Source organism: Lynx rufus, unplaced genomic scaffold (genome assembly GCF_022079265.1).
Source record: "Lynx rufus isolate CCGP_SWC_20201006 ecotype Redwood Valley unplaced genomic scaffold, mLynRuf1.p SCAF_9, whole genome shotgun sequence".
Lineage (NCBI taxonomy): Eukaryota > Metazoa > Chordata > Mammalia > Carnivora > Felidae > Lynx > Lynx rufus.
The window spans coordinates 59307823-59320271 of record NW_025814897.1 but is presented as its reverse complement, the minus strand read 5'-3'; the positions used below and the strand labels follow the sequence as shown (position 1 = coordinate 59320271).

The following is a 12449-nucleotide window of genomic DNA, read 5'->3' as shown; positions in this document are numbered from 1 at the left end:
GTAACAAGAATCAAGAATCGAGAAAAATGGACACTCCAAGTTGAAAAGCAAACCATCAACAACCATGGAAAATAGCCCTAGACTTTAAACCAAGGGCAATTCAAAAAGTTTGCCACGTGCACTTAACAGTCAGTAGGTCAGATAGGTGGGTGCCGTCTCCATTTTGAGGATGAAGAGAATGGTGCTCACCTGTCCAGGGCCACACTGTGTTGGTGGCGGAGCCCAGTAGAAAGTTTGATCCTTGCATCCTTGCAGACTCCCAAGGGGCCCTGATCCCAGGCTACCCACCAGGAACCTCATGCCTGGCTATTGCACTCACCGAACTCTGGGGGCAGGCGAAGAGGCTTCGGGGGGATCTCCGGGGGGCTGGGAGGTGGAGATGGGGGCTGTGGAGGCACTCGGGGGAAGGTGGCCGGTGGCTCCTCAGGCGCTGGCTGGGGAGGGGATGATGGTGGTGATGACAGTAACTCCTCCTCCCTGGAGGGAAGGCTGGGAACAGACCAAAAGTTCGGCACCAGGGGTTAGCTCCAGGTAGGGGAGTCACTGGGCTGGCATCACTATGTGACAGAGCCAGGCCTCAAACCCACTGAACTCCCAGCTCACCTGGGCTGTAGCAAAGCTCATTCATTCCACACACTCAGACGGGAGCCCTCCTCACCTCACTCCCCTGCCCGCAAACCTCCAAGCTCCCCAAGCCTAAAGGAGGCAGGCACCTTCTTTGGCATGTATAAGTTGCCCCTGCATTGCTGTGATCCGGTCACCTATCCCCAAAGCTCTAGCTTTTAGCCACATGTACCCACAGCGTCTCCAATCTAGCAGTCCAGAGTGGGCTGCATCCTAGCCTATGGAGTCAGGGAAGACTGGAGGAAGTGATGCTTGACTTGAGCTTTTAAGGATAAGAAGGCATGTGTTGGTGAGTGGATGGGTTCAGGATCAAAATGGATATCTAAGCCAAGGGCAGAGACCAGAGCCTCAGAAACCAAGTCGTAAGGCCCTGAGTCTTAGGGGTCCCTGGCTCAAGACTACCTTCTCTCTTGCCCCAGACATGGATGCAAACGTGTCCACCTCCTGGGTGCCTCAGACCCCTCAAATTCACCTGATCCCACCAGACTTAATTCCAATATAGTTAACACAAAGTGTCATATTAGTTTCAGGTGTACGATACAGAGATTCAACAATCCTATACAGTACTCAGTGCTCATCCCAGGTGATCACTCCTGATCCCCTTCACCCATTTCACCCCCCCCCACCCACCTCCCCTCTGGTAACCATCAGTTTGTTCTCCGTATTTAAGCATCTGGGTTTTTTGTCTCCTTTTTTCGTTATTTCTTAAATTCCGTATGAGTGAAATCATACGGTATTTGTCTTTCTCTGACTTGTCTCACTTAGCAGTGTAGCCTCTAGGTCCATCCACGTTGTTGCACGTGGCGCACAATCTCATTCTCTTTATGGCAGAGTAATGTTCCATTGTATATATAGACCACCTCTTCTTTACCCATTCACCTATCAATGGACACTGAGGTTGCTTCTGTATCTTGGCTATTGTAAATAATGCTACAATAAACATCGGGCTGCATACACTTTTTGAATTAGTCTTTTCATTTCCTGTGGGTAAACACCCAATAGTGGAATTACTGGATTATATAGTAGTTCTATTTTTCATTTTTTGAGGAACCTCTTTACTGTTTCCCACAGTGGCTCCACCAATTTGCCTTTCCACCAACAGTGCACGAGGGTTCCTTCTTCTACACATCCCTGCCATCTCTTGTTATGTCCTTACCACACTCCTCTTGCACACCAGCTCCTCATCTCTGCTATCACTCCCCCAGAAACCCTTCCCCAACTCCAAGGCCGGGTTCAGGGCCCCCTGAGCTCCCACAGCCTCAGTGCTCTGTGTATCTGTCTCAGCACAGATCACACTGCTCCCTACAGGCTAAGTGTCTCCCGAGTATCTCCTGGCTTTGGCATCAGATGTGAGTTTGAACCTTGACTCAGTCTTAGTTCCTGTGTGTCCAAGAGCAAGCACCTAGCCCCTCTGAGACTCAGTTTCTTCTTCTGTAGAGGGGGGACTATATCACCGACCTGGCAGGGTGTTTGGAGAATTAACCAAGACAAGGCGTGTTTTGTGCCCCCACAGCTGGAACAAGGGATTTAGCCCTAGAGGCCTGGCCCCACCCACTCTCTCTGCCAGTGTCTGGCAGGGGCCAAGGAGGAACATCAGAGTGGGTGGGCAATTGTCTCACTGGTTATTTTCAGCCTGGTTATTGCCCCAACATTCCTGGCAGTGATTGGCAGTGTGCGTTTATCGCAAAAGCCAAGCAAGAACTGGGGCGTGACCATGATGCCAGGCCTTTGTTCCTGCTGTTGCCTCCTCCAGGAATCCCTTCCCCCTGGTCTCTGACCAGAGAACATCCATTCATCCTTTATCTCCAAACTCAAGTTCTGCTTCTCTGAATGCCTTTCCTGACCCCTCTTCCACACTCCCCCAGACCCTGCCCATCTCCCCCTCTGTGACAAGCTTCAGACGAATGATTCCAAATAACATTTTTTAAAGTATCTTCCTCCTTTGTGCCAGGCATTTATACTATGCCAGGACCCGAACCCTGACTCCGCAGTCTATGGGCCTCCTAAGATACATGGCTGTTTCCATATTACCCTGTAGTCTAATGGTCTCCTCCCCACGTGTAGGTAAAGAAGGAGTGAACTCCTTTCCTTTCTTTGAGAGAATCTGACCTTCGGCTCGCTTTCTCACACTGCTCCCCTAGAAACCTGCTGAAGGTGGTATGTCAGCCACGTTCCTTGGCAACGTTGCCTTGGACAAAAGTGGCCTGAGCGAGGCACTGCACCTAGACGGGGAGAAATTGTAAGTGGCTCTCAACCCGGTGGAGGAGCTGGAGCTTTGGGCTTCCCTGAATGTGGTGGCTTGTCACTGGCACAACCCATGTAGGAACCCGAAACCACACCTGTGGGGTCGTTAGATGGAATACTGGACTCTTGAATCAAGAGGTTTCTAAGCCAGGGTGGCTCTCACACCTACCTGTCGTCTCAGTCCCCCACCTCTCCTGGGGGGCCACGGAGAATGGCTCCTGGACAGCTGTGTGAACTGATTGCCACAAGGACCCCACAGCAGAGGAAGGCCCACCACTACCCTGGTGGCCAGCTGTTTCGTCTTAAATGCTTCTCAGGGAATCTGATGCCAAGTGGTGCTCATGAGAGCCTGAATGTTTAGCTGGGCCTAAGAAGACCCCCTGGTGAACACTGCACTAGACTGTCTCCCCTACTTGACCCTGAGTGTCTTTAGGCCAGGGGCAGCATCAGACTTGATTCTTTATCTCCACAGCCCAGTGCAGGAACTGGCTGAGTCAACAACAAGAGCATGTTGGGTGGGTGGGTGGGTGAGTGGACACATGAGCAGGTGGATGGATGACAAGACAAGTAAATGGCTGAATGGACAGGTGGGTGGTGACAGATAGGTAAGTGGATAGGTTGCCATTACAGTTGAGAGAAAAGCAAATGAAACGGTGAATGAAGACCTAGAGACTGAGTAAGTACCCACAGGTCCAAGGGCATGACCCCCAGCTGGTCAGGTGCAATGTCCTCAGAGGCTTCCTGACAGGCAAAGCAATCTATCACACCCAGCCTGCCAGACTCCAGGAAGAAGGAGCCCTTGGGGGCCTGGCCTGTGATGAGCTGAGAGTAAAACTCCAAGCTGTCAGGTCAGTGCCAGTCAGGCTGGCCCTGGGGAAGTGGGGTCAGGCTGTGCCCCTCCAATGCCAAGAAGGGCTGAGTGGTTCCCCGGACTGACACCCTCCCCAGGACTGAGAGCCAGCACTGAGGGGAAGGTGGCAACAGAGCATCCTCAGAGCTGAAGAAGCAATGGCCCTCCCATCCCTGGACCCCAGGTGCCCCCCCATCACCGTCCTGATCGTCTGCAAAGGACCCGCCCATCTGAAGCATGTGAGTTCCCTGAGGCAGGTGCCACACCTACCTTCTTCACTATGGCGTGCCCAGCACGCAGCAGGGATTAATAAATAAATGAAGACCTGGGTTCATTAATTCTTATTAGTTTTCTGTGCGTGCATTATTCTCTGTTGTCTTCATTTACTCATCACAAGGGCTCTATAAAGTATGGCCTACTGTTATCCCAAATTTACAGATGAGGAAACTGAGGCACAGAGACACAAAGTTAACTTGTCCCGGATCCCACAGCTGGGATTTGCACCCAGGCAGTCTGGCACCAGAGCCTGCAAACTCAACCACGGTGTCGAATGAGGCCACAGCCAGGATCTGAGAGCTTCTCTGAGGCTCACCTCCTTACACTGACCACCCCAACTCAGCATCTAGGCAGCTCTGGAGCTGCCATCCAAGAGGAAATGTGATCATAACTCTGACGGTCATTGTGACCATGGCAAGAAGGGAGAGGGGAACAGTGCAAAGGGCTCCTCTCCTAGTACAGTCTTTGTAGGAAAATGGCTATGTGCCAAGCAAGTGGGAGCAAGGGGACCCCACCCCCCCTTCCATGGACCTCCAGGCCTCATTCTATCATCCTCTTCCAGGAACCTTCCTGGCTGACCTCTGCCTGCCTACCACAGGGGACAGGGCCATGCTGAGTCAGGGCCAGGCCAGGAAAGGAGAAGTGGTATCCGGAAGGCACAGCATGTGGGAAAACCCCAGAGGAAAGGATAGTGCCCACAAAGTGCCCCCACCCCAGTTGGAGTCCTGGACGTCAGTGCCTATAACCCTAAGAGCGGCCTCAGCTCCAATCTGCAGCTGAGATCCAGCTGGGATGTTTCCTATTGACCTCTGATCCAACAGATCAGAAGACTGGCCCCAACCCTGAGCCCCAAACATGAGCACATGCTCAGTGGCACCCCCCTCCAAACCTTTGCTTACACTGCTTGCTTTCTCCACACTACCCTCTATCATCTCAGCCCATGGAAAGCCTGTGTGTACCTAAAAGTACAGCTCAATGGGCCTGTCCTCTAGGGGGCCTCCACCTGCCCCCCAGCCCTGGCTCCCCTGCTCCTTCAGTCCCTTTTTCCTCTATCCAAGTGACATATGGACACATCTGCTCTACTCACTATGCCCATAGCAAGACCAGGCGACTCCTGGACGGGGCAGAGGCTGATCCACCCCAGGATCACAGCCTGAGGTTTGTTTTATTGGATTGGGGCAAATACACACAGCTGACCTTAAACCTGGGGGTTAGGGGACATGTGAGGGTCCCATGTCAGAATGGGTAAGAGTAGGGTAACCACATAATTAATCGTATAAACCAGAACACTTCTGACAGTTAAAAGAGGCACTGTTAGTAACTATGTCAGAACAACAGGTATAAACAGGGCCTGTCCCAGGCAAAATGAGATATGTGGTCTGCCTAGCTAAGAGGCAGAGCTTTGGAGGGCGCCTGGGTGGCTCAGTCGGTTGAGTATCTGACTTCAGCTCGGGTCATGATCTCATGGTCTGTGAGTTCGAGCCCCACCTCGGGCTCTGTGCTGTCAGTTCAGAGCCTAGAGCCTCCTTCAGATTCTGTCTCCCTCTCTCTCTGCCCCTCCCCCTCTCAAAAACAAAAACATTAAAAAAAAAAAAAAAAAGGAGGCAGAGCTTTGGAGCCAGGCTGAACACACTCAAATCCCAGCTTGACTACACATCAGTTTCTGACTTCACAAAGCAGCTGACTATAGCTCTGATCCTCAGTTTCCTCTCTGATCTGCTTCCAGGCTTACTGACAATTCAGTAAGAAGAGTCATGACCATGGGTCATCAGCACAACTTTTTCACCCTGGCTGTGATGAAAGAGGCTCAGACAGCACAGGCTGGGCCAGGAACCTGCTTCATGGCCTCCTCCCCTAGGGTGGCCCCTGGCTCTCCCTTCATATCTTTCTGTCTACATCAATCTCTGGCCAAAGGAACCAGGCTTCACCACAAGGGCAGATGGACCAACAGAGTGAGGCACCCTACATATCTCAGGCTGGCCTTGAACTCATCCCCTGCTCACATTTCAGCCATGCTTACCTGAGCTGCATTCCATAAATGCATACTTCCAGGCCTTTGCATACGTTGTTCCTTCCACCTGGAACACCCTTCCCTGTCCAAATTGTACATCCTCCCCCTCCACTTTGTGCCTCCTCTCATGCTCCAGGCTGGGCTGGGGCCTCTTTGGGGCTCCTCCACCCTCCATACTTCCACTCAGTATAGCTGTGTCTATCAACATTCATTTCACTGAACTGACCTCAGAGGACCAAGGACCCAGGCCTACACCCTGTCTTGGATTCAAGACCTTCCCCCTAAAGTGTCGCACAGGCCTTGGAGGGACCTAGTCCAATCTCAATCCCTGGACTCTCGCCAGCAGGACTGAGATGTGGGATGAGGCCCGATGACCTGAACACATCCATCTCTTACCCTGACTCCCCTCCCCATGGGGGCAAAACTTCCCAGCTGCCCACTTCCTCATTTGTGCCCTGGCTATGAGGGCTCAGGCCTCAGTCCTGTGCTTCTTGCTTCCTCGGTGGCTGCCCCTGTCCTTCCTTCTCCATTATGAGACCCAAAGGTCAACCCCTCCAGCATTCCCCTGCTTCTGTTCTCTTACTTCTGCCCAGATCACAGCATGGAGGGCCCTTGCTGGGCTTTCACTCGGTTAGTGTCTGCACAATGCCTCTCAGCCTCTGCACATGCTGTGAGTCCTCTCAGGCAGGCCAATCTCCCTCCACATCATGACACCACTCAACACAGGGGGTTTTCAGAGGGTATGTATTGATGACTGAATGACCACCACCCCACTCACTTCCTGATCACTAGAGAAGGTCAGAAGCTCCCCTACCCCTCCACAGAGCAGCACCCAATTAACCTGGCATCCACCCTTGCAACCAAGGCTTCATTCAGCTCTTAGCACTTTTTCCTGGAACAACAGCTACCACTTACTAAGTACCCAGTATGTACTAAGCACTCTTCTGGGAGGCTTTTGCATTTGATCCCCACAATGATCCAGATCATCAGCTCCACTGTACCCAGGACATGCCTCCAGGAGGTCTACTCAACTGCTCCCTCCTCTAAGCTCACACAGCCTGTTGGGTCCTTCATGGAATGCCTACCACCAGGCCTACACTGAGCTTTCCCGAAGGCAAGCCGTGCTGTAGTGGGCAGGAGGAGACAGAGGCCCGGCCCTCCTGTGGCAGCTAATCATGCTTCCCAGGTCTGGCCCTGTGCTGTTTACTGAGGGCAGCAGGGTGAGGAGGTTTATCCCTGAGGGAGCTCATGACTGTGTTGAGCTCATCCCCCCATCCTGAGTGTCCCACCCAGGGCTGTCTTAGCAGGAGGAGAAGGTGCAGGTAGGCGTCTGCTGAACACTGTGGAAAGATGAGCCAAGGGCATAGGGCAGGCTGGGTGCACAGACAGGACCTGGTTAGAGGCATCTCTATGTCCCCACTGATCTAAGCACAGGGTTGTTGAGTTCATTAGGGGTCCACAGCAACTGGGGGGAGAGGTCAGCCCAGCCCCCAACAACATAGGCACCCACCACACTGTTTGCCCTGGGGAAGAGGGGTAGGAACCACATCAACTAAGTGCTAGCCTTCAGTTGGTCTCCCTATTATCCTGAACTCAGTGGGAGGGCAAAGGGGTTCAGGTAGGAGCTTCCCAGAGCCACAATACCCTTGAACTTGACACTGAAAGAAGCCAGAACTGAGGAGGCCAGCACCAGGTCCCTGAAGGGTAGACACCCACAGACGGGCAGTCTCTCAGGTACCATGGGCTCCCAGTGGGCCCAGGAGACAGGCTTATGGGAAGACGAGAGGCCTGAAAAGCCCAGGGCAGAGAGAAGGAAAAGAGAAGGGGAAAAAAAGAGAGGGCAAGAGAAAAACAGAAGATGTGGAGAAAGTGAAAGAAGAGAGAAAATTCTGACAGCAAAAAAGGGAGGGGGGCAGGAGTACCACAGAAAACTCTGTCCAGAAGTGACAGACAGACAGACAGGGATTCCTGCCTTCCCAGACCCTCTGAAGGTGCCTCTCCCCACCACCCCCGCCAACAGCCCAGCCCAAAGCTTCCCCTTTCTCACCTTCAGATGTCCACTGGGTCCTGGGCCAGAGGACTCCCACAGCTCCGGCTTGAGAGAGTGCTGTGTGCCTGACCAGGCAGCTCGTCTGACCAGGGCTGGTCTAGCAGAAAGCCAGGCCCCTGTTCCCTGGGTGTGTCTGAGGCCGTGTCTGGGTCCAGGTACGGCTCTGAGTGGCTGTGATCACTTATCTGAGAGTGTTTCTGAGTAAAACTGGATCTGTCTGGGAGTGAGTGAGAGTGTGTGTGTGTGTGTGTGTGTGTGTGTACATCTAGCTCTAGTCTCCCGTGGCTTCCTGCTCTCCTCCTCCCCCACCCCCTGCAGCCCCGGCCAATACACACTTCCTGAAAACACTGAGAAAGAGAAAAGTCACCCAGAATCCCCTGGGGCAGACACTTCCTCCCCGCCTCCAGCCTGCCCCCCCATCCCAAGTTGGAATGGGACAAACCACCCCAGTGCTGGCAAGCAGGGCCTTACAGAGTAGACACTCAGGAAGCTCTGGACTTGGCTGCTCCTTCCCCACCCCCACAAGGAGGCCCAGAGAGGCTGGGAAAGAGGCTCTTTGAAGGGAGCAAATTCTGCCCCAGCAACAAGTGATCAGCCTTCAGGAAGACAAGGGATTGGCTGGGCTGCAGGGCAGTTAAGGGCACAGGTGGGAGGCCTTGCAGTGTGATTCCAGCTGGCAGCTGCCCCCTCTGGGCAAATACTTCCTCTTTGAAGGTATCTCCAGACATCTAGGTATTGGAGGAGGAAACTGAGGCCCAGAGCAATCTGAGAGGGGCTCTGTGGAGTGACCCTGGAACACCTGGCCCAGAAATGACCCCTCTGCCACTCGGAAGCAGGCTCAGAGGGTCCACATCTATGATACTTGAAGCTGAGTAGACTGGGCCCCGTCCCAGGAGGCAGGGTCTGACCATTGGCTTCCACTCTGCTGGGCCATGTGACTCTGGGCGTTTCTCATCATCTCCGGACTCATCGGCAAGTTCCCTATTACAAGCTTAAATAATGGCAGGGGTGCGGACCCTGTGAGGGGTGAAGTGGGGTCCTCCCAGGCCAGGCAGAACGGTGAGCCTGGTTCTGAGAATCCTGACCCAGTTGGGTCGGCTCATTTTCTGCCTGCCTCCTCGAAGGCCTCTGCCTTTCTAAGATGTCCAGGCGTGCCACAGGTTGCATAGTAGGAAGGGATTTGGGGCGTGAGCGCGGGGCCCTTTAACCCTATGGTCTACTGTCCGTTGTGTGCTGAGGGCACTCTTTGGGTGCTGCGTCAGCATGGGTAGCACACGTGCTCAGCACTGGGCAGTGCAGAAACGCATACAGTCGTCATCGATTCACGCACACAACAAATACTTTTGGAGTGTCTATTAGGCACCTGGCACTGTCCCAGGTGTTAGGGATTCAGCACTAAACAAAATCAACAAGAATCTTGGCCCTAACAGAGCTGACCCTAGTGGGCTTTGCAGCATGTGTACACACATTGGCTCACCCCTGGCGCTACGCAAAGAACACACAGCACGTGCACTCACAAATGGACTCATGCTGTTGGTGTCCCCACTGTGCCAGCACACACGGGCACAGGTACGTGTGCACACGGGCCCGGATAAACTCACACACACACCACCGCAAGTAACCACGGAAATCATATAAATGCCCACTTGCATGTACATCTCAGGATCACAAATGGCCTCCCTTAAAACGTGTGCAGACACATAAATACACAGACACATGACTACCTTGACAGCTTGCACAAACATGCACACCTATCGGTGCACGCATACCAACCGGCTAGGCATGCCCTCACGTGGAGTCACTATCTCAAGAGGACACACATGCACACACAGCAGATAGTTCCCAAATTCCACCGGGGAGGCAGGTGATGGCCTGGAGCCAGGCAGAAATGCTCGCTCAGTCACCACGTGAATCGGTGTAAAAGGTCTTAAGATTCAGAGAGTGAGAACCCCGTTACTAAAGGGTGTAAGCAAGGACCCAAAGGCCATATCAGGAAGAAGGGACTCCTGCAAAGGGGGCAGGAGCAGGCCAGGTTGAAGAGCCTTCCAGTGTGCACTGTGGAGCCCAGGGTCCATAGGGAGGGGCTGTGAGGGATAGCCAATCAGGCTGCATCCTGGTCTCCTCCCTGCCCAGCCTTCACCTGTTACACATACATGAAGTTCCATCTGCAGTGAGTTTTTCTACCACTTGGCTTTAAAGATTTTGTACACCCTGGAAGTCAGAGTGCTAGGACCTGCAGATGTTGACTGACTGTTCCAAATGTCAAAGACCCCAGGACAAGGAAGTCAGGCTTGGCAGCTCACCTCCCATCACACTCTACTTTAAGAAAAAGCCCCCTGTACTGATGGCTCAGAGCCTGGAGCCTGCTTCAGATTCTGTGTCTCCCTCTCTCTCTGCCCCTCCCCTGCTCACACTCTGTCTGTCTCTAAAAAAAAAACAAATAAACATTAAAAGAAAAAAGCAAAAACAAAAACAAGGGGCCAGATTCCTGAGCATGGCAGCCTGGCCTCCCCGGTAGGTTGGCTAAGTGACTAAGTTCAGACTAAGGCTCTGAGGTGGAGGCTGGTACCCTGGGGCATAGACAGGATGCTTGCTCTATCCTGCCAAGTCTCCTGAATGCAGATGTTAGTACCAGGAGGACTATGGAGGCCAAGGAGGGCACCTGATGGAGAAACAGGCCCAGAGGGGCAGCTGCTAATCAGTCACACAGTTAGCTAGGCCTGCCCCTAGGTATTCTGACTCCGAAACAGGAATCCAGGCCTCCACTCCCTCAATGAGGGGTTTGCCTCCTCAGACCTTGAGAATTCCCAATGGACAGAGCTCTGTCTTCTGTCCTTGTTGTATGGACAGGGCTCTGTCTTCTGTCCTTGTTCACCTTCTCCCACCCCCAGAGACAGATGGACAAACAGAAATAGACACACACACACATATTCTCTCTCCCCCCTACCACTCCCCATCCTGTTGATGGAATTAAAAGAAATAGAAACGGCTCATGCATGCATCAGAATGGCCACCAGAGGGCACAATGGTGCCAGGAAACCCCAATCTAAACAGTGAGCCAGGCTCCTAGGGGACCGGAGTATGGTCCCCAGTTGTGTGAATTCAGGAAAGGCACAAACCCTTTTTGTGCTTCCACCAATCAAACCTCAAAACACCACGGCCATGGCTGGGCCTTCAAGGCCCCCTTACTTAATTCCCCTCTCTGTGTGGTGAAAACTTTCCAGACTCTCCCCACAGGGGCTCCCTGAGCATGCACTTGGCATGGATCCAGCTAGTGCTTCTCTCCCTTCTCTGAGCCTCAGTTTCTCTGCTTGAAAACAAGACAAAAATCCCCCAGAAGGCTTGAGCAACAAGATCATGGAAATGAGGCAGCCAGCACAGTGCCCAACATAGGGACCAAGAGACCTCTCTCTGCACATCCCTTTCTCCTCCAAGAAGTGTTCCCAGATTAGGCTGACTTGGTCCAAGTACTGCAGTAATCTCCATTTCACCCCCCAAAGATATATCCAGCACTAGCTGGGGATCCTCCCTCCCAGCTGGGCACCCCAGCAAACGGCAGGGAGGGCATCTGTGAAGGAGGTTAAAATGGAACATCCATAGAAGTGGGAGGAAACTCAAGGAAACAAGGAGTACCAGGAGCCAGGAGACGGGGAAAAATTCTGAGGAGGGAGGGCCAATAGGTTGTGGCCTGAGAAGTATCCCCAGGATGTGGGGGCATGTGGCAGGAGCAGTGTGGAGAGGGAGACAGGAGCACAGCACCAGGCCCTGGCCAGTTCTGCTCCCCCAACAGCAGCTCATCACCCTAGACTGTGTCCTCCACATGCTACCTCCTGACTCGGAAGGTACTCCCACCTCCCAGGGCCTCATACTCCCCAAGCCCCAAACTGAACCCGAGACTCCTTCCCTGGGTACACTTCTGTCCCTGGATCCCCAGATCAGGGATGGCACCACTATCCACCCAAGATGGAAACCTGGATGCCATGTGGCTCCCCATACCCTCTCTGCTAATGTCTAGGCCGTTCCCAAGCCCTGTCCATTCCAGGGCCAATTTCTCATTCCATCTGCCTACTTCTCTCTCCACCCTGTTAGCACAGCCCAAGTGGGGGCCTCTCCTGGGGGCCTGAGCCCTCTCAATGGTCACCCAGCCTCCTCCTCCACCAGTCATCCATCCGATCCAGCTTTCATCTGATCACTCCGCTTGAAACCTTTCTGGCTTCCCACCGGCCTTCACAGAATCTCCCACCAATGCCATCCACAGCCTCACCCACACTCACCCAACAGTTTAGTCCCAGTCTGCTCAGAGTGCCCCAGGATAGTGCTTCCCCCCTCTGAGCTTTATACATACATGCTGTTCCCTCCACCGAGGTGCCTTTCTTATCCTACTGCCAAAGGCC

The 12449-nt window shown here is 53.3% G+C and overlaps 1 protein-coding gene across 6 annotated transcripts in view; it reads right to left on the bottom strand.

Annotated features, from left to right (window-relative positions):
- Positions 1 to 12449, bottom strand: part of ARAP1 (ArfGAP with RhoGAP domain, ankyrin repeat and PH domain 1) — a 65948-nt gene that overhangs the window by 28256 nt on the left and 25243 nt on the right. For all 6 annotated transcript variants that reach the window (XM_047070548.1, XM_047070552.1, XM_047070553.1 and 3 more), the window contains exon 4: positions 320 to 489. In XM_047070548.1, coding sequence (XP_046926504.1) covers positions 320 to 489 — 170 coding nt within the window. The remainder of the gene's footprint in view (positions 1 to 319; positions 490 to 12449) is intronic.